This window comes from Aphelocoma coerulescens, chromosome 3, assembly GCF_041296385.1.
Source record: "Aphelocoma coerulescens isolate FSJ_1873_10779 chromosome 3, UR_Acoe_1.0, whole genome shotgun sequence".
In the NCBI taxonomy this organism is placed as follows: Eukaryota; Metazoa; Chordata; class Aves; order Passeriformes; family Corvidae; genus Aphelocoma; species Aphelocoma coerulescens.
Window position 1 is genome coordinate 60,766,071 of NC_091016.1, and position 23,075 is coordinate 60,789,145.

Here is a 23,075-nt window from a genome sequence, read left to right on the forward strand (position 1 = left end):
CTTCTCTATTGAAATACACTCTGTATTTCCATACTTAAGCTAACTCAAGCTTTCTATCAGCTCAAGCTATGCAAAATAAGGCACAAAGGCACGTAGTAGAGTGCTGATTTTCACAGCATTTTAATGAAACACACATCTAAGTTACCATAGGGATTCCCAAAGTATTTCCTTTGACTTCTACAGAGAAATCTCATATTGCTGAAGCTCCTTACTATACATAACTTTCTTGCTAACTCTGACACAGCCAGTCAGGTAAGCTAGACCTCCAGAAGCCCTCAGGCGAGTGATCACAGCAGCTGTTGTAATGCTTACTCCACTTCCTGCTCCCCCAGCTGTCAGGAAAATAATTGATTTTCAACATGAAATCAATTTATTTTCTCAATATGCAACTGGTCTTTCAAATGCTAGTGTTCCTTACTTGCCTTTTGATTGGATACCAAAAACCACAGGCTCCTTGCAGAAGACAGTTCTGCTCCAGAGTGCAGTTTCTTAAAACAAACGTGTTCCATGCCATGGAGCATCCCCTCTTCTGTTAGTTTAAATGCAGCTGTACTTGAGCCAAAGAAAGACAAGCAGTCAGACCTCTGAGGTTAAGTGACAGAAAGCCAAAGGCACCACTGCAGCTCTAAGGGATACACCAGAGTGCACGTGCACTGCAGAGCACGATGGATCTCCGACCTCTGTCAGCTCCTCCGCACACTGGGAAACAATTCAGTCACATATAGTTCAACAGCAGTATGGCCAAAATTTGGGTTTCCCGCAACTTACCACTGAAGTCAGCTTAAATTGCTTTTACTACTTATGTTTTGTTAATTTTGTAGGCCTCTCATAAACAAGATCAGTCAAAACAACAGAGTAATTTCAGCTGCTTCCAGATCAAATGCATCAATATCTGTAAGAGTGGAAGTGTCAAGAATATATTCTACCAGAGATGAAATTGAATTAATCTAGATTTCTGTAGCCCAGTATGCTGGTGAAGTGTGATAAATAGTACTAAGAGTCTTCTTAAAGCTTTGGATTTAAGCTGTGAGATCACAAACTTTCTATTTCATAGAGTCACAATTCCAAATTTTTTACTATTGTAACTTAGCAAAGGCTGTTTTGGACAATAATTTAAATGCAGGACACTGAATACCTATATACCAGTGTCTTGGGGTGACTGGAAAGAAGTACTGTGAAACCACTTTGAAACACACTAATAGTGTACAACCAGATACAACTAGTGTACAATCAGTATATGCTTTAGATACAAAATAACATACCATCTACCTTTAAAGGAGAAATTGCACCTTTAAAGTCCATTTTGCCAATTGAAAAGAAATATTACTGAAAGGAATTAAACACAGTATTAAACTTCCCCCATGCCCCCAAACACAAGCAATTAATTCAAGACTCCTGTGAAGTTAAAATTTTGCTTGTGTACTAATTACCAGGACAACCCTCTATTGTCTCATTTGGTTATTGGTATATAGACATTATTAACATCTTTCCTATACAATCCCTAGTTCGTTAATACTATTAAGAGAACACAGCATTTAATTTTTTTTGTTTGTTCTTAGATAATGAAGTCCTTGGTTTTCATGTGTTTTCTGCTAGAGAGCTGTATGATAAATGATTGGTGCATCAATATACATGGCAAGACAAGCTGCATAAGCATGCAAATATATTTAAAATACACAAGTTATTTTTTCATTTTCCACACAGAGTAAGAACTACATTGTTATTTACTCACTTGGGAAGTAATGTGCTTTTGCCACACATCACAATTTCAAGAAACTATGTTCCACTAGAAACTAAGACTAGAATGAGCTAGGAGTCAGGAGGCAGTGATTTACTATTTTTTACCATTTCAGGAAAAAGTGATTAAGGCTAGGCCACCCATAAAGTGACATTTAGAGAAAAACTGCACAGCTGAAACCAGAAGAGTAATTCTCAACTCTGCCCTAAATGTAGAGTTGAAACACAGCATACCCCATCCATAAGGGACAGAGACCATGCCACACAAGAAACAATGCTGCAAATTTATTTTCTTTAGTTTTACGTTTTTATAACCTCAACTTTGTTCATCCCACATAAGACATTTTCAGAAATACGAGATCATCTAGTTCATCACAATTGCAAGGAAAATGAGGTGCATGTGAAGTACAAAAAAATCGGAAATACTCACTTACATTGGATAGACTTAGAATACCGCTCCAAACAAAGCGGCTTTTCAGCTTTTTACCTTTGCATTTTGGAAATCTTCTCTGCAGTCCAAAGATAGGCAATGAATGGAGAAAAAAGCAACTCCAAAGCAGGTGGAATGAAGAAAGAGGCACATTATTAGGAGATACAAAAGAAACACAAACCAAACGAGAAGACACACTCTTCCACTGACAAAGTCCAGAGAAAAACATTTTCCAGGTGTTTCAGAAAGGCATGCTGCTGTCCATCCATCACAGCTGGGTACATGAATCACATTCCATACTATTTAGTAGTCTACATTTATACTTGCCATAGAGAGAGCACCTCTTTTGTACTGTACATAATTCCTTGCCCCAAAGAGCTTACAATCTAAGATCATATAAAAGAATGCATCAAGTAGCTGGATCAAGATCAAACAAATGGAGAAGACAGGGAGATAATTTTATAAGGGATTAAAGTTGGGTTACATTACTAAGTGAGGTAACTTCTGAACATCATTGGCAGTGATGTTCTTAAGACATTAAGTAGCTTTTCAGTTAGAAGGTCTTCTGATCATGAAAAACTGGTTTAAAATGTACAGAATGATGCATTAAAAGTAATCCACAAAAATTCTTAAAAATAGACTTGTTGCCAAGACACAAAAATGTTCAGATTGCTGAAGTTCTTCACTTGAGACACTAACTTGTCATTCTACTAGAAAGATATGGATGTTAGAGAAATTCATATGTACATGTAACATTTGAATGTAAAAGGCTTTTTACATTTAAGCTTAAAATGTTAAATTTTGATTTAAGAATCCTGTTGCTATAAACATAGGCATAATACTTAAATATTAGTATGAAAATAGTGCTATTTTAGAAATGTATTTTAAACGTTAAAATAAACTATGGACAAGATACAGTCGGTTCAAAAGATCAACATTCTTTAACTGCAGTGACTCACTTTTCCCACTTTTTAAAAAAGGGAAAAACTTTTTCCCACCCTGTTCCTGCTACTTGTCATTTATAATAGAAGTGATCGGTCCATCAACTTAAATTTTTTAGTTTACTTTGGGGGGGGGTTCATTTGTTTAGCTGGGTTTTTCTTCACATTTCCCTGTTTATATATAGTTTTCTGAATTCCAAGCCTTACACTTTATATATAATTTATACATCACCTTTGTGCCCATTTAGCTATCATTTCTTAATCCCTTTACATGCAAATAGAAACTACCATCTTTCATGCAACTATGACATTCTTTCATACCAGAGAATTTTGCTTTGGACTATATACATAAACCATCTGCACCACTTCCATGACATCTGAAAAAATGTTGGAATAGTTACAGTAGCAAAAATTCACCACAATTATCCAGTCTGTTTATGATAACCAAAAAGAGAAATACGTGTTTTTTACCGTAACAGTATAACCAGTGGTAAATCTGACTTGACCTATCCTTTTGGAAGGGAAGCAGATATTAAGAGAATTTCATTTATGCACAGAAGTGAGACAGCAATGTTAAGGACTGCTAACAGAGGATGATTTATCTTTAACTTTTAAAGGAATTCTCAAGAAAATCAAACCAGATATTAAGACTAAACAACTACAAATATATTTGACCCAAGTCAATACTAACATTTACTTTTTAGAAATTACATTTGTTTTAAATTTGCTTATAGGAGGATACAAAAGGAGTATAGCCACAGATTACCAAGAGAATCACTTCTGATCAACAGCTAAAAATGAGGGAAGAAAATGGCCAAAAGATTACAATCAATCACTTCTTGTACATGCCACAAAATTACAAAAAATTCCCTGCAAACCTGTAATAAACCCTTCCCCCTTATTTGAATGAGTTTCAATTCCCAGATAAAGATGAATCAACAAAATTAAAATATTGTGCTGTTTTATTGGTGTAAAAATCACACAGTTGCTAGTTCTGATTCTGCAGAGATACATCCATGCAGTTAAACATCTATGATCCCACAGCCAGAAGAAGCCATTAAATAGAGTATCTGCTGTTAGTCAGCAATTAATGCAAATTTACATATGAGATCAAAATGTGTGTATCGTACAATATACAACAAATCCTAATACAGTACATCAACCTGAATAGCAGGATACACTCAAGGAACTCTGTTAATAGTGAAGCCTGTCTATATGCCAGAGAAGTAAGGCCTGGAAACAAGATGACAGAAGGTACCCCAGAATTCCTAAGAAGCAAAACTGTTCATTTTTTATTTTTTTTTTGTGTGGGAATTAGAAGTTTATAGAGGTATTGACACATTACTTGACAATACAATTTGTTATAGTGAAGACTGGTGGATGTGATCTGCTATTAAAAGGTAACGTGTGAGACATGCAATTACAGGTGGTGCTTAGATAATGTGCAATTAATGTTTGGGATCTACATCCAACTCTTTTCAGAAAAGGGAGAACTAAAAAAGACCTGTTTGATATACTACCAATTGTGCCATAAATGTTTCTATGCATGCGTCTGAATCAAGATCATGAATGGGTAAAACGTGAACACCTGGCAATCTGTGGTTACATACTCTATAATGTATGCAACAAAAATCACAAAATCCAATCCAGCTGATATGGCAAATAGCCTGCAAGAACTCTCTCAACCTGAGTAAGCTGGTGAATTGCAAAGGCTTTCTAGAATCGTGAACAACTTTCCAATTGTGAAAGGCAGCTTGGGAAGTAACACTGGCTAATGACAGATTAGTAGTTTGTCTGTTTTCTGGCACAGTAAAATAAATGCCATAGTGAATGAAGAGTTTATGTGCTTAGAGGTTAAAATCAACTGATGAGCAACCCTCTTCTGTAAAGATGTTTCAACAGGAAAAAAATCCCATGAAAATATTCCAGTTGGAAATTTTGGCGACAAACTCTGCAAACTCAAGTCCAACAAATATCACAGATGCCCACAGAAAAAGCTGTGAGAGGCAGTGTCACATTCAAGGAAAAAGTCGGTTGTTTTCTTTTTTTTTCTCTCTGTACTGAAATTAAAATACTTAAAATACGGAAGTGGACAAACTGACAAAACAGAACCACAACATTTAATGTAGAATAGAGTGCACTGAGCTAGATGCATGGATATTTAAATAGGCCTTGAAACCAATACCCCTTTCAAAATTAGTAAATTCACAGTTAACGGCAGTAGGCTTAGAGGTGAGAGAAGGGTCGAAGTTGTTCCAGTTGGACTTCCAGGGAGATTCTCTCTTCAAGAACATCCTACAAAAGAAAGATTTTCTACTGACTGTCCACAGGAAATGAGAACTAAAAATCTCCTCATGCAATCAAAATCTGCTTCAGTTTGAGAACTAACTTACTTTCTAGAATCTTGATAACTCCTCCCATAATCTGAATAGAAGACTAGCTGGCTAGTAATTACTTCTCATTGAAAATCAATACTTTGCTCCAAGGTGATGCCATTTAATATTTTTTCCTTTCTTTCAAATCACCCGAAGCCAAATTTGTAACCAGAAGCAAACCCAACTACAATATTTTCAAATGAAGTCTAAGATGTTAAGGGGGTAAGCTCTCACGTGAAATAAAAGTATTGGAAACATGCAATTTTTTCCCCCAGTTTTTCCTCTTATGTGAATTTTATGCACCTTGACTCTCATAAACAGTAACAAGTGAAATTTTAAAATGGTCTAACGTCCATTCTGGACAGTATCTTATTAATTTATGTTTACATTTAACATACTTTTTTAAAATTATCTTGATAGCTAACCTAGATAAACAAATGACTATTGTTGCACTAATTATTAAACTGCAAGTTTTGTATTTCAGATTATTGTATTTGTTTAAAAATATTTACAATTTAACTAAGACTTTAAGGCTTGCTTTTTCCATCAGAAGAACACAAACCACTTCAGCTGCTCTTCTCGGTACTGCTTTTAAAGTATGTGATGAGCACAACAGATAACTTAGTATTAATAATGTGAGGTAAAATTTTAGTGTAGCTAAAAGCAAATCAATACACTGAAAAATGTGCATTGTAGTAGCAAAAATGTCATTTTTAATTTTACAAAGCTTGTCACAAATAGGTATATTCTATTATCTACAAAAATAGCTAAATATTTCCTATCAATATTCTCTACTACATTTATCATTGGTTTGCAGAGATGCCTGTTACTGTGCATCACTAACATCTTGCTCTCTGAGGCTTTTCTCTTACACAAAGACTAAGGAATTACCTTTAGTTGCTGCTGTAGTTCACTGTTCAATCTGGCCAAAACAGTGTTGGTTTCCTTATTACGTCTGATTGATGCCTGAATTGCCTTCTTGTCTTTTCCCACTGATCTGAGAATATATTAGAGTACAGTAATAAGTCATTTTTCCACTTAGCTGAACATCTCACTTATAGTCCCCCTTCTTTAAATGAGTGGAATCCTCTTTTAAAAATTTTTTTATGTTACACTGTTAAATTTTTCCTCTTCTGTCTGGTTTGATGAACCATGTTTGTTTGCACAGAAACACACATATGTAAGTTTCCTATATGCACGCATAGTTGGTGGTTTCAATCAAAGAGCACGCAGCGCATTTTAAAAACTTGCCATGATCAACTTTCTGAAGGCCCAGCACAGCGAACCACATTCATGTACCTCAACGTGACTACTGCAACAGATTACTTCCATGCTAGGACACACAGACTGCACTTTTTGGACTGTTCATAGCAACCATTTAAAATTAAACACCACATCTTAATACTTCCACCACTTATTTCCAACATACTTGCAGAAAAAAAGAGTTCACACTCCAAAATTCAAAATCTCTAAGAAGTCTCCCAGTAGTAGATGCTTTGGGATGACCTTTTTTAAAAACCAAAAACTTTAAAAATTGTTGAATTAATCTAAATTAAACACACTGAATTTTTTTGCAACTCCTGGAACAGAAAGTGTGTATGCTGTTTAAATGTAAATTTTCCAGTAACAGATGTATTTATATACTTCTTGGGTTACCTAGGAATAGATGGCTGTGAAGCAAGAACAGCAGCTATGACACCTGTTTTCTGTGTATGTTCCTCAGCTTCGGGTCTTAGCTCATCTTCTGATTTTAATCTTCTACGAATAGGCTTCGGTGGTGGAGCAAGTGGGGTAGTGCCTTTACCCTGAAGAGGAAAACACAGCCTATAAATTCTCTGAAACTACACTTTATTTGGATTATAACCTGGTAACTTGTGTTTCATATTCAGTTACTGAGGCAACTGAATTTACAACCCATCAGGTATTTGCTGATGGACATCTAGCTGCATTTTCATAGAGTCTGCAAAAAACCCGAAGTACTAAATCCTACCACATGGTGAAAGGCCAGTAAGTTGCTACACACTGACTAATAACTGTGCAAGCAGAAACACCTCCATACAACCGAGTACTGTAAACACGTACAACTGAGTACTGTAACACACAGCAACTCAGAGAACACTTTCCCCCCAGTAATTATATGTCTGTAACCAAATAAAAAGCTACTGTTAATCAAGTTCTGCACTAAACATTTTGATCTGTTTAAAAATTCTGAAGTTACAAGTATCTTAATTTTCTGCTGTCTCAAGAATAAATCTAATCATCATCATCTGCTGCTGCAAAAATTTACCATACACATGCCTATTTCAAGTACCTACTGGGCCTAAGATAACTGGGTTCAACTGGACACATATAAAACTGCTGTTGCAAATCAAAACAGACATTTAATGTCATATACATCAGACAACTGCGCTCTTCTTCCAAGGGTACTTTGCATACCGCACTAGTGGGGACATTAGCAGGTGCTTTGTCTTCAACTCTTCCATCTGCTTTGGCAACTCTAAGAGAACTTGCAGATTCAGAGGGCTTTTCAACCTAAAGGAATATAAACTGTATTTAGAAATCTGCTTCTTAACAAATACTTCATTTGGCAACAACTGGAATAAAAAGTATGCTGTGTTTTGATATGTAAATAGAGTTAACACCTAAAACTCTAGTTCAATTCCCATTTAGAAATACAAGTCCCATGTCCTGAGGCACTGTATAGCACAAAAGAGGCTGTGGCCTGATCACAAACTGCTACAGCTGTTTCTGCTATTACAGTACCACCATTATCTATCTGTCACTGCCAAAGGTTAATCCCTCCAATGGAACGCATTGTGACTGTTTCTCCATCCACCTCAATGCAAAACAATCACCAAGATTAACCTAAGCAGTTTTCACTGGCAGCTTAAGCTACCACAGCTGGTTTTGCAATGAGGTACATGGAGAGTGCTCAAATGGGTCTGTGCCACTGACCTTCCCGAACACGGGAAGCAAGAACATGCTGCTGACAGCTGGGAGAACTTTAAAGCACCACAAGGACTTTTTCAAGTGAGGATGCAGAAGTGTCCCAGAGAACTTACAATTTGGATAAAAGCTATAAATTATGAAAGGAGAGCAAGAAGTAATTTCTGCAATAGCAGCTAGCTATGACATTAATACTAAGGCTTCCAAACTTTTAAGTCCTATGTCTGTAGCAGAAAACAAGGTTTTGTAAACATCTTTAATGATAGAAGGATGCCGGAGCTCTATTCCCTTTAGCTGTTTGTCCAATGACTTTGAAGAAAAGCAAAGTAATGGAATTTTAGCAGATGTTTACAATACTTGACAGTCATCTCCTTTATTAAGGCGTGTCTTTATTAAGACATGATTTAAAATTTACCAGCTAGTCATTTGGAAGGCTGGCAAGAATGAGCAGAGTGAAGGTTTTGCCTGTGCTAAGTCTTAAATGCACCAATGCAATTATGTTTGTGCCCACATATGCTAATAAACACAAAAATCTTTTCAATTATAATCAAGAACTGAGACGAAAACAACTCCTTCTACCTAGGTGTTTGGTGATAAATAAATAAGTGCTGCAGTTTGCAACGTAATTGCTTTCTAGCAATGGATTGAGACATCATAAAAAACCAAAACAGAACAAAAACCCAACAAACAACACACCACTGACACAAAACAGCAGAAACAGGTTTTAACAAAGTCTCATAACTGTTGGTGGTATTAACAAAATTGACAAGCTCTTCCCTTCTACTCACCTGCAAGACTTCTGAGTGCGTTTCAATTTCATCTTCTTCCTCTTTGTTTACACCTGAAACAGCAAATGCCTCAAACTGGCTGAAGTCTGCAAAATTTGGCTGTTCTGGTATTTGTTGAGGTGAGGTACTGGTATGAGCTATTAGGCCTTCAGCATCCACTGGGCGATGCACATGAGGACCTGTGCCCTGCAATAAAACAACACAAACATTTAGGGACAGAATGTTAAAGATTATTTGCCTTTTTAGTGGACAAAAATTTATGTCCTGTCAGTAGAACAATGCGCATCTCATGCAAGACATACATGGAGAAATAGTTAAGAGAAAAGAAAGTTCAGATATGCTATTATCCAGGGAGTAAGACCAAAGAGGATGTAATGCAGCACCAGCTAGACTCATTGAACAATAGATCTTTCTGCTCTGACAGAGCCAGCTGGGCTCTGAGGGGCTGATATAGACTTTTTTTCTGCCTAGTTTCATAGGGAAGCATGTAATCTTATGTCTGTCCTTGTACCCTCCTTTCATCCCTCCAGATAATTTCTGAACCCTTGTATATGATTTCTGAATCACTGACTGACTTCAACTGCTGGTAACAGATTCTAACAAGTAACTGCTGGTGGGAACAAAAAAGAAAAGAAATTTTATCTGTCCCATGTCAGATCTGCACAGCAGCTGAATCCTGAATCTCAGGATTCAGCTGCCTGAGACAAAAAACAAACCTTTTCAAGATGTGCTTTCTACCAAATCAGCTAACTGAAATCACTCAGACTGGGACTGCAAAGATCACCAAGTCTGTGACAAATGAAGAAGTGGAATCACTCCTTTTGGGAGCATGCATGTTACATAAAACTCTGCCCTGTGCCAGACAAATAGAAGACAAACCCTTATTTTGCAAAACTCTGGAAGATGGCTTTTGCAGTCTTTGTTATGGTCTATGCACTAAACAGGAATAGATAATGAAATGTGAAAGGGTAACTTTTATTTCCTTTCTACAATTCAGAGCTCCAGAGGCACTCATTCCTCCTCAGTATCTACTATCTATCTGGTTCAACTAGAAGCATTTTTTTATTCAGGAAATACTAACATTTGGCTATAGTCTAAGTTTTGCCATCATTCACATCCTGGTGCTTGCAAAAATGTATCAAGCAATGATACTCATTTTAGAAATAAATTAAAATTCAGTTATATAAAAATAATGCACCAAGTTAGAATATGATTTTTCAGAAGTGACATCACCTGTGAAGGCTGTGGTCTTGGAGGCACTGCAGGGGGATAGGCAACAACCCCAGCCTGTTGCTGTCCTGTAAAAGATGCATCACATTTGGCCAAGATTGTTACTTTGTACATTACAGTGCTATCAAATTTTCTTAACTGTCAACATGAAGAAATGTTGCGTTTTGCCCACATATAACCTGTCACATTGGGGCTCATAACTGTAATGTCACCTCCTTTCAAACTGGCAAACAGACAAAACCAGGATTAATCAGAACACGGATCTTATCCCTTCCTTTGTTCCAGCTCAAAGTACAGACATAGTCACTCTTCTGGTTTTAGTATCTTAGTCTTCCCCCCCCCCCCCCTTTATAAGCTCTTAAGATTTTCTCATACTTTGTGATCCTGAATTTAGAAGTACTGACAAGTCAGAAGTCTAATAAAACTCCTTAAGTAGAACAGAAGTGACATTTAATCATTTCCTCTGAAGTCAAATACTAAATACCCATCTCTAATACGTCGGATTCCAAAAAGACTCCCCTTGAAAATTTACTGGCAGATGCAATTCATTGGATGTGGGTATACAGCCAGAATATTCCTTCTTGACTTTGCTTCCCACATTCATCCAAAAAAACTAGAATGCCAAAATTCAGAATTGACTTCAAATTAGCTACTTAAGTAAAGTGCAATATAAATTTTAATACAAACAATACAGTAAGAGTGACAACATTTTCAAATTTTTATGCAGAAGCAATGCTTTAAAAACCAACACTAAATTGCTCCTCTGAGAAAAAAAAAACCATTGTCTGCTTCAGGAATACACGTGCTGAAAAATAATATACACTCAGAACACGGCATATGTACCTGGGGTAACTGAAAAGGATCTGTTCAGATCTAAAGATGATGACCGAGAATGAGAAGCATGAGGCCTTGGAGGGGGTGGTGGTGGTGCAGCATTATCTGGAGATGTTCCTGAATGTGATCTGCAAAACACATAAGCTTCTGTAGTGATTTTAGGTGGCTACAACAGAACTAAAGATCAAAAGTTCTTCAAAGCATGCAATTAAAAAAACAAATTTGACAGAGGTAAAAAAGCCTGATTGCCACTCATTTTCAAGATTGCCAAATTAGTTTTAAACTTCCAGTATTCTTTGATTTTACAACTGTTTTTATATTTCCATTTACTTAAATATCCCTTATCCAAATTATTCTTGTATTATCACATGTAATTTATCTTTGGGAAACCAACAGCTTGACACACATCCCAAACAATGATAGTTCAGGAACAGAGAATGCTAAATATGGTAATTCCATCCAGATGGTAGTCACTATAATTTTTAAGATGTAGGCAACATCCTGTTTAGGTTTAATGGAGTAAGTTCAATTTCATAAAAGAAGAATATTGAGTTTCTGTTGGACCTGCCTCCATGTATATTGAGCTCAAGAAGTATTTCAGTGTATGAGACAGCAATTTAATTCTCTGCCTGAAATTTTCCAAATCTATATACTTGGCAGAATCTTCAAAAATTTTGAGTCATTCTTGGGTAGGATCACCATCTAGTGGATACCTGTTGCAAATTCATGGAGAGCACATCCAGAAAGGATAGAAGGATAAATTAACTGCACTATGTGCCATTTAAGTGGGATTTATTGTATACGGAATTTTTGTACAATTCCTTTTAAAATATTTGCAGAAGCTTCCTAACTAGTCTAATTTGAACAAGACAGATTTACTGAATCACTGACATGAATACAGCTGCTTTTTTATTCAACTTGTGATAAAATCTTTTCTATGACTGACCTCTGCAACATTCTTCTGTAACTACTGTTAAGATGTAAACTAGGAGAGGTAAAAGGTACCCAAATTACACACAAAACCAGGAATTCCTGGATGTTTAAGTCCAGACAGAAAACTGAGTTATCACAACAGAAAAATTTATTTTCTTAATATATTCTCTATGGCAATGCTTCTGTAACACTGTGTAACTCTCCAGCTGATGAAATTAAAATCTAATTATACTGACTCTTTGGGTCATCCCTCTAGCTAGTACAGTAAAAAAAACCACAAGTAGAATTAAAAACAGGAGAAAGTGGTTTAAGGACAATTCTGAAGTATCATTATCTGACACAGCCTTGTCAGTTTTTGCTTCTCGAAAATACAAAGAAGTAGTTTTGACTAATGGTAGGATTAAGGACAATGTCATCTCTATACAAAATTGCAATTGGTAGAAGAGATGCCAGTGGAATGAAGTAGAAGGGTAAGTGGGACAACAAATTTCCTGTGTGCATACTGCCACAACTAACAGGTCAGGACAGAAGCTCCCTGTGCCATAACGTGGGAACTCATCAGAAAGGTTCATTCATCTGCACAAGTTCAGCAAGAGAACCCAACCCAGAGAGGAAAAGAACATGTTGAAACATGTTAATAGTGCAAAAACATACATAAAAGCACAACAGAATCACATTTTTCATTAAGTAACAATGGAGGAAAGAATTTTTCAAGCTGCTGTACTGACAGGCAAATGGAAATCTTTCTTTGCTACTGAAGTCACCCTAATTATTTTTGTTTTGAGACTTACCTCTGAAACTGATTGTAAGATGGTTAATGGCGTAGCTGGTTTTAATCCTATTCAGGCAGATTTAATGGGAACAATTAGCACCAGCTAGTACAGCACATTCTCTTATGTGAAATGATGCAGTTGTTTGTTTTGTGCTTGCATAGCTTTCTTCAATCCCTTCATTTGCACTGGGCCTATGACTGCTCTTTATTTTATATAAATCCATTATTAAAAGAGATTGAATCGCTGCCATGGTATTCCTAATTTGTGCTTAATTCTTCTTTTAGGCTACAGTGTCATAACATTCTTCTCCAATAATGCCTAATGGATATTTTTAAAAATACAAAAAATTGCTTTCAAGTAACAGCATGGTCTCATGTACTTACATTCCCTTGTGTTTAAGAGGAAAGTATTAAGATTTCTGACTGAACATGGAGCTTCACATGGAGCACTCGATTGGCCAATCTCAAACAAATTTTTAGACAACTTTCCGTTTTTAATTTTCATTTTACACGCTAACAAAAGCAACATACATTGTTAATGCATTAGAAAACAGACTGTCTCCAGATTCCTGAGTGTTAAAGTAAGGAATCTATTTTGCCATCATTTTATAAGCTAGTTGTCAAATAACCAGGAGCTGAGAACACGCTTCTTTAAACACCTTTTACTTATTTTTTTCAGTTGCTACTCTACTGACCGTTGCCGTGTTACAGCATTTCCAATTTGCTCTGGATCTGAAGTGTAAGAGTCCGAACTGCTGTAACCATCTGCTGGGAAAAGAAAGTACAGTTTCATATTTGCTTTGCATCATTAGCATACCCTAACAGACAGAAGTAACAAATAATTTCCAATATCCAACTTGTATTGTTAAAGGAAGGTGTATGTCCTTCTATTGCTTCCCTGTAAGGTATCATCTGGTCAAGATTCAAAATCCTTGAGGCTGAGTAATTGAAGGATGCAAAACAAACCAACTCCACTCACCTAACATTATCAGTTGTTGGTTACTACTGGCATGTACTGAAGAATAAACAATGACAGTAACATTGTATTTAAAATAAAAAATACCAGTTTTATAAATGATAAATTTTTAAACACTTGATTCCATCACTTCAACAACCTAGTGAACATGAGTAAGGGACATCCAAGGGAAAAAAAGCAAGGGGTAGGATATGCCTGATTTTAGACGTGCTGAAGGATTGTCACCAACCTTAGAAACCAGAAAAAGGAAAGGGTATGTACAGTACACAGATGAACACACAGATTAAGCTACACTCGGACAAGGAAAAGAGAGCACCAAAAGGCTCTCGAACTTAGATCCTGTACACAGTAGTAGTTCCACATTAAAAGACCATGTTTGCTCATTCTTTCTTTTGCACCAGAAGACTGCTTAGTGAAAACAGAACTCTGCTTGAAAAGTGAAACTCAGACATGGTCAGGACACTGGTCAGAACAAAGTGTGCCACTGAAACACAGTTCACAAGAAAAGCAAAACACTGCAAGAAGGTACTTTCTAAATTTCTCCTGTATTACAAACCAATCAAAATACTTCTGGTCTTACTAATGCAAAGGACTTAAAATAACGAGTTCTTTAAACTTTATTTTTACTGAAGAAAAGTTCCCACCTTGAAGAAAACAAAAAAAAAAAGAATCTCAGAAACACTCCAGAGATTCATTCAGGCTACATATAATCTTGGACCTCTCTCAGTATTAGACAAGTGGACTAATCAAATCAAAATAATGCAACATGCTTTGGACACAAGAGATACTGAAAACTGAAAAGGCTATTAGAAGGAAATAAACAGTTGAAAAGCTGTACTAAAAATAGAATGTAGAAGTCTGTTATATTTTCTTAGTAGCTAAACCAGATAATTTTGTGGTCAACACATTTTCACTCTTCAGAAAACATGTTGTTACATGGTTCGGAGGAAGAACAATCAAATGCTACTTAGTCAATTCCGCTTTACATACATTAAATTTTTCTTTCTAGGATTGAAAGAGAAAACAGAAAAATGGAAAAGAGCTGACAAAAATTAACTTTCTTGAGCACATAGGGTAGGAAAACAACTCCAGTGACATCAGTAGAATTTTCTTAATTACTAATTCTAATGCATACTTTATATCAGAAATGTTTCTGTTCTTAGGATAAGTTTACCTCATTTTAGAGCTGCTACTGTCCAGCCAGTTTTCATTCACTGAGGGATATATGAGATCTACATTTTGTGTAATGTAAGAAATAAGATCAGAAAGCACTTTGATACTTACTAACTGTATTTCCAGCTGTAAATTTTACAGATGAACTCATTTTATTTTCTTCTGGGAGATCTGATGGTTTCACAAGTAGTGGGCTAGTAGGGTTAGCATGATCTAGATGGGAAACAAATCTAAATAAATGAGCTGATTCAATCTAGCCTTTATTTCTGGTGCCAAAGCTTTACATTGGTTTTCTGTCCTTTTCTAAGTGCTGCACTTGAGACTAAAATTGGTGTATTTTAACTCAGAAATAACACTATTACAATGCAAAACTTCAATTTCTCAGCATTAAGAGCTGTGAATCTTCAGCTATTTACAAGGCCAAAGAAATGTGTTGTTGATACTACTTATTCTCTTATGCTGAAGACTCTGCATGAGTTCCATTACTTTAGGAAATACTGGCACAGAACTGTAAATTAAGATCCCTCTATTCCTCAAGAAAATGTATCAAACCACCTTGCTTATTATTGGCCAGAGTATTAAAAAAGGCCTGCCAATGCTTCCAATAATAAATTCAGTACTTCTGACCGCAGTAGAACAAGATTTATGAATGCAGGCTATGATCTCCATGTTGAGTCTCCTTCAGTATTTAACAAGGTAACCCAGACATTCTCCTGGAGGTCCAAAGCCAATCTTTATCATGATGCTCCTGAACTACTCTCCAAGTAACAATCTCCTAGAGATGGTAAAATCCTCACTGTAGCAAATGGCCGATTCAATCTCTGCACTTATCTGAACAGCAATTCTTAACTCGGAGCACCTCAGTAATGATTCTCGTTACAACTCCAGATATATTCATCTTTGGTGAAGAAACAAACTATGTTCAAGGAAGTGAAGCCAACTCTAATTGTACAAAACTTCCCCAAATTAGTAGCAAGAGAAAATATCCTACCACTTCCAGTTCTTTTAAGCTCCATTTCCTGCATGTGGATTTTGCTTGGAGTCATTCTTATAGGAACTGGGTGCACAATTGCAGTGTCCTGTGGAAGAGATCACAGTTATGTTAACCTAGTTTAAATCACTCTATTAGGAGTCTCTGACACCATGTGAAATTTCGATTCTAAACAAAATTTCACAGATTTTGTTTATTTGCACAGTTCCAGGGAACTGAATATACCCATAAAACCAAAGCTCTCTGAGCTGTAGTCTCTGTAATGATAACTTAGCTACTTTTAAAGGGCACTAGAATATGTTTCTATAGGTAACTTCAAGTAGGACCCGAATTTTACCAGATTTCCACCATTTTTGGCACATCAGACATCTGGTACTTTGAGCGTATCTTCAAAATAAATTTACAATTTAAATACTGACTCCTCAACTTTACTTACAATGCCTCAGAAAATAATGGCCTCTCTAAACAGTATGAGTAATGCCTGATGAACCAGGACTTCATAGTAATTTCAGGTATTTTCTGTAGTCTTTAAAAATAGCAAAAATCTTCTAAACTTCAGTATAATAAGCCCTATGGAATATAGCTCTAGAGGGGCATTAGCCTTACACTTAGGCATTTGTCATTCAGACCAGTGGCTCCATTTAAAGTACTTTATAGACAATCCTTTCCATTTGGTTTGGAGACTGACTGCAGACACCTTAAAAAAATAATCTCAAAACTCAGAAGTAGCCTGAAAATACTGAATGGCTCCTCATGGCTGTCTGAGGGATTTTACTGTCATCTATATTCAGAATATACAAATGGGTAAGCCAATGACAGCACAAGAACATGGTTATATTCCATCCTAGAAATAACAAGAAGTTTCAAAACTACCCTTGTATCAGAAATTTAATCTGTTCTGACTACTCAGGTAGATCAATTTCACTAGGTGTAATACATCTACATTGGTATTTTCTGAAACTATTTCAATGACTTTCACTACCTTTGTTGCAAACAAAACCACTTTCTAGTCACAGCTCAAACACTCTTGTTGCAGGAAGCTTTTAGGAATAGTTGCCACTTTAAAATAAACTGCTTTTTTTCCCCCCTCTGTAATGAGATTATCATGCAAAGATCACTTCTGCTGTGGCCACTTCAGACCTCTGCTGCACTCTAATGTGCAGCTGTACAGAAGTCATGCCTCAAAGAGTTAAATGGATTTTACATAATGCATTAATTTACATAATTAACCTAATTTTACATAAAACAACATGTTACCAACTTTGACTTACAAAAGGCATATTATGCTCCCATACTAAGGGATAAATTTACTGTTTTACTCTTTCCACTTGTTTTTTAACTCCAAAGCAGCTTCTTTTCCAACTAAAAAAGAACTGGTCTGTGAAATTACTCTTTAGATCATTATTAACAACTGCTCGAGAAAGCTGATTTTCTCTCCTCTTGGGAAGCAGTAATTCCATAAATCATTCCTATGCATCACTACTGAAAATGCTAAAACAAAAAGTTTGCCTTCAGCTAAATAAAAATTTGTTATGAATTGTTCTTATTTTAATAAGGAAAACAAAGACTCTTACCCCAAAGTCTGTTACCTTAGCAAGTACCAAAGATGCCCACCATTCTTTTCTAGACTATAAGCATTTCAAGAAAAGGACTCAAGAATGTGATCGGCCAGGAAAAATTTTGCATTCCCAGTGAATTTCTCTTTATACCTACACAGAAGCATATACTTTGTACAAGAGTTTTTCATATACCATCACTGCTCTACTTTTCAGATTATCAACATATGAAAAAATTCAAACCTCAGATTCCTGTCATTTGCTAATTATGTGTGAAAATAAATTACAGTCTTATTGTGGAAACAAGACAGTGATAGCTCGTTACTGTCAAGCAACTACACACAGTAAGTAACAACTATAATCTGATTTACATTGTTTACCTCTTTAAAACATAAAAATACAGTATATTTAAAACAAAAACAATCTCAGACAAAGAAGGCTGGGTTTTGCTTTACGTAGGACATTTTCACTTGTTTTGAAAGTTTGCTCAAGGTTAATTCTGAGCATGGGGAACAGTGCAGTTTGAATTCTAGCTTTCAGCATCTAGAAATGCTATTTCTACATGAACATCAGAGTTAACTTTGACACTGGAGCTCTGATGTATTGAAAATGTATGTATATTTATGTATTGTATCTTTTCAGAAGTGACAGGTTTAACAGTAAAAGCAGTTAAATGGGCATTATGTACACCTATTATATTTTGTTACAGAATCACATGGACACCAACACTGTAATTAATTAAATTAAAATGGACACTCAGTGGTAATTAACTATGTAAAAAAAGCAGGATGAAAGCAGCAGCTAAATACTGCATTTCTAATGCATTTCAGAACTGCTTTAATGTCACATGCTGAAAAGCTTAAAACCAGCAGAACTTGAAACACCGTAGTTTATTTCTGGCTACCAAACTTGGCAAGATATTTAACTACATAATCCTTCAGAACACTCCTCACTGAGTAAAGCCTTAGAACACCACAGGTTTAGCTGGAGAATTACTAAAAGCCTTATTAATAAGTAACTTGGTAAAAACATCTGGAATATGAAATACCACACCCATTAAAGCCCAGTAGTTTTCTTTCACAGAAGTTGGCACTGGTTTTGTGCAAATCAGGCTCTGCAACTTGAAAAAACCAAAACAACACCGAAGACAAAATCTACAGCAGAACTGGTTTATCATAGGGCGTGGCCCTTGCATTGACTTACACACTTTTTCAAAAAAACATTATGTTTAAATTATTTGTGTACGACAGATTTTGACAGCAGTGTTGTATTAGGTCAAAAACAACAGGGAAAAAAGTATTCTTTGCAATCAGAGATTAAGCAGTACTAGAAAATTTATGTTCCGAAAATAAGCAAACAAGCTGAGAAGCCTGCCACCATTCCCCAAAATGCAGTCCATGGAATCATGCATAACAGCTAAATACAATGAATGGAAATTCAGTGTTAATAAAATTAATTTCAAACAAGCAAGCTAAGTGATTGACTTACAGGATCAGCTGGTGCAATGTTAGAATCAAATTGGGTCAGAGTTTGTGAGCTTGAAGAGCGTTCGCTAAATGTCTCCCACTGCTGAACAGACAGAGGAGAGAAGTCAGCATGATGAGGAAGATGGGAGTAAAAGATCACTGAGGAGATTTAGCATAGTAGTTCAGAGGTTGCACTGGAAAGTACTACATTTGCACGGGAGAGTACATCACTTGGGAAGCACACTAATATATATTAAGTATTTCTATTTCAGTCTGGGATTGTTGTGGAACCAAGTTTGTTATCTGTCAATATTAATCTTTACATTCAGATTTTCTAATGAAGATACAGGTGCACAGGCAACGCAGAAGTACCTTCAGAGTTCATGGTTGCCAATGAACACCATACAAGGAAAAGAACTGGTTGAGCCATTCGTATACTTTATTATACTTATTATATTTATACTTTTATTTGTATAAAAATCAGAGAAACATTGTGTGCATTTGTAGTCATAAAATCCACAGAAAGGTTCCTCAGCTTTGTAGCTGCCAAGTTTCAAACATATTTGGTAAATGCTGATTTTCTTACAAAATCCCAGACAAATGAACAGCGAGCAGAGTACTCCAATCACACCAGTTTAGCTTGCCAGTGCAACCCCCAAGAAGTGATTCTAAGCTGTAAAAGAGCATTTTCACAAGTCTAAATCACTGACAAGGCAAAGAACTAAATTCAAACATACTGTTGTGATTGTTAAGAGCAAATAAGTCAATTTCTGAACAATTTTATAAGATATGGGCATGCTGTATCAATACATGGCTGTCAAGAATCCTCATGCAAACTGAGTCAAGTTACAGCCACAAGTGGATCAACAAAGCACCAAAATACATTAAATTAGTCTGTGATCTGGAAACCAGATTAAAAATCACACCAGGAATGCTGAACTTGTTATGTTCTGGCAAAATAACAAGTAATATCAAGCATGTTTCAAACACTACAAATATATGTTTCAAAAACTAAAAATAAAAAAAATTAAGCACTCATAAAATTTGACAAAAGTTACGTTAGTTTAGCTGTGGAAACTACTTGGGTGTTTGACTATTCTGTGTGTGATATTCTTGTCCCATCTCTATAGGTAAATAAATCTAAATGATTCCAGAAGATATAGGACAAACTATATGGTGTTAGCCAACCTAATCTCATGTTCTCCTCTACATCAAACTACATTCACTGAACAGCCTGTATGTGAACCAAGTATAAAACAGTTATTTCAGAAATAACCTCTTAAGTAAATTCCAAAATCACTGTTTACAATCAGATGAAATTCAGAAAAATATTAACTAAATTTGTAAGTGCTGTCATGTGTGGTAAAAATTCTTGTACAGAAAGAGCCTTATCTCCTCATTTCAAACTTTAAATTAGGGCAAAGATTATGGAATTATTCATATGGGAGCAGGTATTTTTTTCTGGTTGTTTTTTCTTGTTGTGGTTTTCTCTTGGTTTGAAGTTTTTGTTTGTTTGTATTTAACACAGAAAACTATCCTCTTCATGGACAGAATCTAACAAAACCTTTTTAGTAAGGATTCCAAACTGCTCTGTCCCTGTTTAACACTCCCCGTATTAAACAGTTCATCTCTGTGTCACTCCACTCCTTCATGAAGGGGCAGCACTGCAAGTAGTTTGGAGATACACAAATCTGTTAGTGAGCCAGTTTTTACTAAGTCAGAAATTTAATGGCCAAGTTCTGCCAGCCTTTCTCCTGATTTGGCCTCTTACATTTGCACAGCTGCTCATTTTCATGAAAGATATTAATACTTATTTTAGGTCTACCACTACCCTTTTAAACTTGATTTGGCCAGTGGCTTCACAGTTACTACTGAGACTGGCAAACAGACCATTTGATTACAGAACTATTGTTAATTTTTAAAAAATTCCATAGGGGATACAGCACTTACGTTATAGTTAAGACAAATGGTAAAATATTATTTGTTACAGATGGATGCTTAATCTATTTTACTGTATTGCTCTGAAGCCAAACTGCAGGTACCTTTATTACTTGTCCTTGGGCTCCCTAGCTGGACACAGACAGATGAACACCAACACCTCCTGACTGCTCTAGGAAATATGCTGTTGTGCTCCATCCTGAAATACTACCAGACGCCAGCTACTGCTAATTCCCTTGTTAACAGAAAGCTAGATATATTAAGAATCTACTGGACTGCATCTCAAACTCTGCAAAATTTAAAAGCATTGACAGGGTAAAACTCATGCTAGCTAAAGCTAAAGTATTTATCTTCTACCACTGCAAAAATGTTTTTAAATTACTTTCAAAAGGTTAATTACTAGAAACTAAAACTCACAGCAACCTGAACTATTATGAACAGAACATCAAGACATTTGAAACACGGTGTAATAGTTGTGAAATTAAAAGCAAATCTCCTTATCTGTGTTAAAGCTAATATGACGGCTGCATGACACTAGACCGTTTACAACAAAAAATTTGTGTAGGCTTTTCAATAATTTTAAGCTTCCAGAACTAAGTACTCAGCCTTGAGAACTGGATGGAAAGGATGTCTGAAGTGCGAAAGAAGTGATGAGTGAAGAGATGAGAATGTGAAGCACATAGTAATCAAAGTTAGGTAGATATTCATGGTGCTCTTTATTCTGAAGTTTTAAACTGATGCCTTGGTCTTTACTTGGGAGCCTCCAGTAACTCAGCCTGGCAACTGCATTCTATAAATCAACTATGAGCTAGAAAGAACAGACTAACCAACAGTTTTGAGACTAACAGGATGAGACTGCCTGGGATGACAGATAATCAAAAGATGCAGAGCTTTTAGAAACAATTCATTTGTTGATGACACTTGTAAGAGGTTGAAAAAGGAAACAATTAGACTGGTGCCTGCAGCAATACCAGAAATTTTTTCATGGAATTAAAACCTTGAGGACTTTGACCTGACTCATGCTGAAAAGAAAACGCTGAGTAGAAAGAAATGTGCACAGCAACACATCTGAAAAACCAGAAATTCCTTTGTGTTAGAACAAAAAACTAAACATTTAGTTCAACTCTTATTTTAGTATAGTTAGTATCCAGTAGTATAGTACTGTGAGAACTTTTTGAAACCTCTTAAGTTTTAGCAGACTTTCAAAAAGAAAATACCACCTTATCTATGTGAATGGATAGTCAGTTTCATAAGACAAGATTCTGGCTGACAGAATTGTAATTCACTTTTTTCCACTAGTGGAATTATCCTATTCAACTGGTTTGAGTTGCATTAGACACTGAAGGAATCTGTTCAATTATGATGCAGGTTACCAAATGATTAGCTTAGTAAATCTTTACTGAAAACACAAGGGAATGTATCTGTGCAAATTTTAATGCAGATGCAGACATTTACAGCTTTTTAGCAACAACAGAATGAATATCTGCTCCACCTCCCTCTTAAAACATAGCTTCCTACCAGCAGTCTTGAGTCACTCTGCCAAACAGGGCAACTAGGAATCACTAAATAATTTCCAACATTTTTTTATTTGGTAAGGATGTGACTATGAGGCTAGCATTTGCCCTTGCGAGGGCAATGAGAACTGAAGGAAGCTTCCCCTGCTCCTAGCTTTAATCCTAAAAATGTGCTTATTTTCTGCTTCATGCTGACTTTCCTTTTGTTTGTCTAAATCTTCTACTACCAATTTTCTATTCACTTGAAGTCTAATGAAGAAAGAAAAAAATCCACAAAAAGCTCTTTTAATAGAAGGTAAGACTCAGCTACTGACAGAACTATCTTACATGTTAAAACAAGTTTTCAATTTCTACTGAGTCCCGGATAATCAAAAATAGTTTTCAAAAAATAATTTCATTACTTTTTCCTCCCTCATAATGAAAAGTAAGCCTACATCATCTTTGAATATGGCTGCAGTCAGAAACTCATTGGAGG

The 23,075-nt window shown here is 35.9% G+C and overlaps 1 protein-coding gene across 10 annotated transcripts in view; it reads right to left on the reverse strand.

Annotated features, from left to right (window-relative positions):
* Positions 1-1,998: 1,998 nt before the first annotated feature.
* REPS1 (RALBP1 associated Eps domain containing 1) overlaps positions 1,999-23,075 on the reverse strand; it is a 63,282-nt gene continuing 42,205 nt past the window's right edge. For 3 of the 10 annotated variants that reach the window (XM_069010514.1, XM_069010512.1, XM_069010509.1), the window contains exons 10-20: positions 19,171-19,251; positions 16,127-16,214; positions 15,247-15,348; positions 13,682-13,754; positions 11,291-11,409; positions 10,451-10,515; positions 9,218-9,403; positions 7,920-8,015; positions 7,140-7,288; positions 6,375-6,480; positions 1,999-5,403 (exon numbers count right to left, since the gene is read on the reverse strand). In XM_069010514.1, coding sequence (XP_068866615.1) covers positions 5,335-5,403; positions 6,375-6,480; positions 7,140-7,288; positions 7,920-8,015; positions 9,218-9,403; positions 10,451-10,515; positions 11,291-11,409; positions 13,682-13,754; positions 15,247-15,348; positions 16,127-16,214; positions 19,171-19,251 — 1,134 coding nt within the window. In that variant the 3' untranslated portion in view covers positions 1,999-5,334. The remainder of the gene's footprint in view (positions 5,404-6,374; positions 6,481-7,139; positions 7,289-7,919; positions 8,016-9,217; positions 9,404-10,450; positions 10,516-11,290; positions 11,410-13,681; positions 13,755-15,246; positions 15,349-16,126; positions 16,215-19,170; positions 19,252-23,075) is intronic. The other 7 variants (XM_069010513.1, XM_069010511.1, XM_069010517.1 and 4 more) reach the window with 5 other exon arrangements.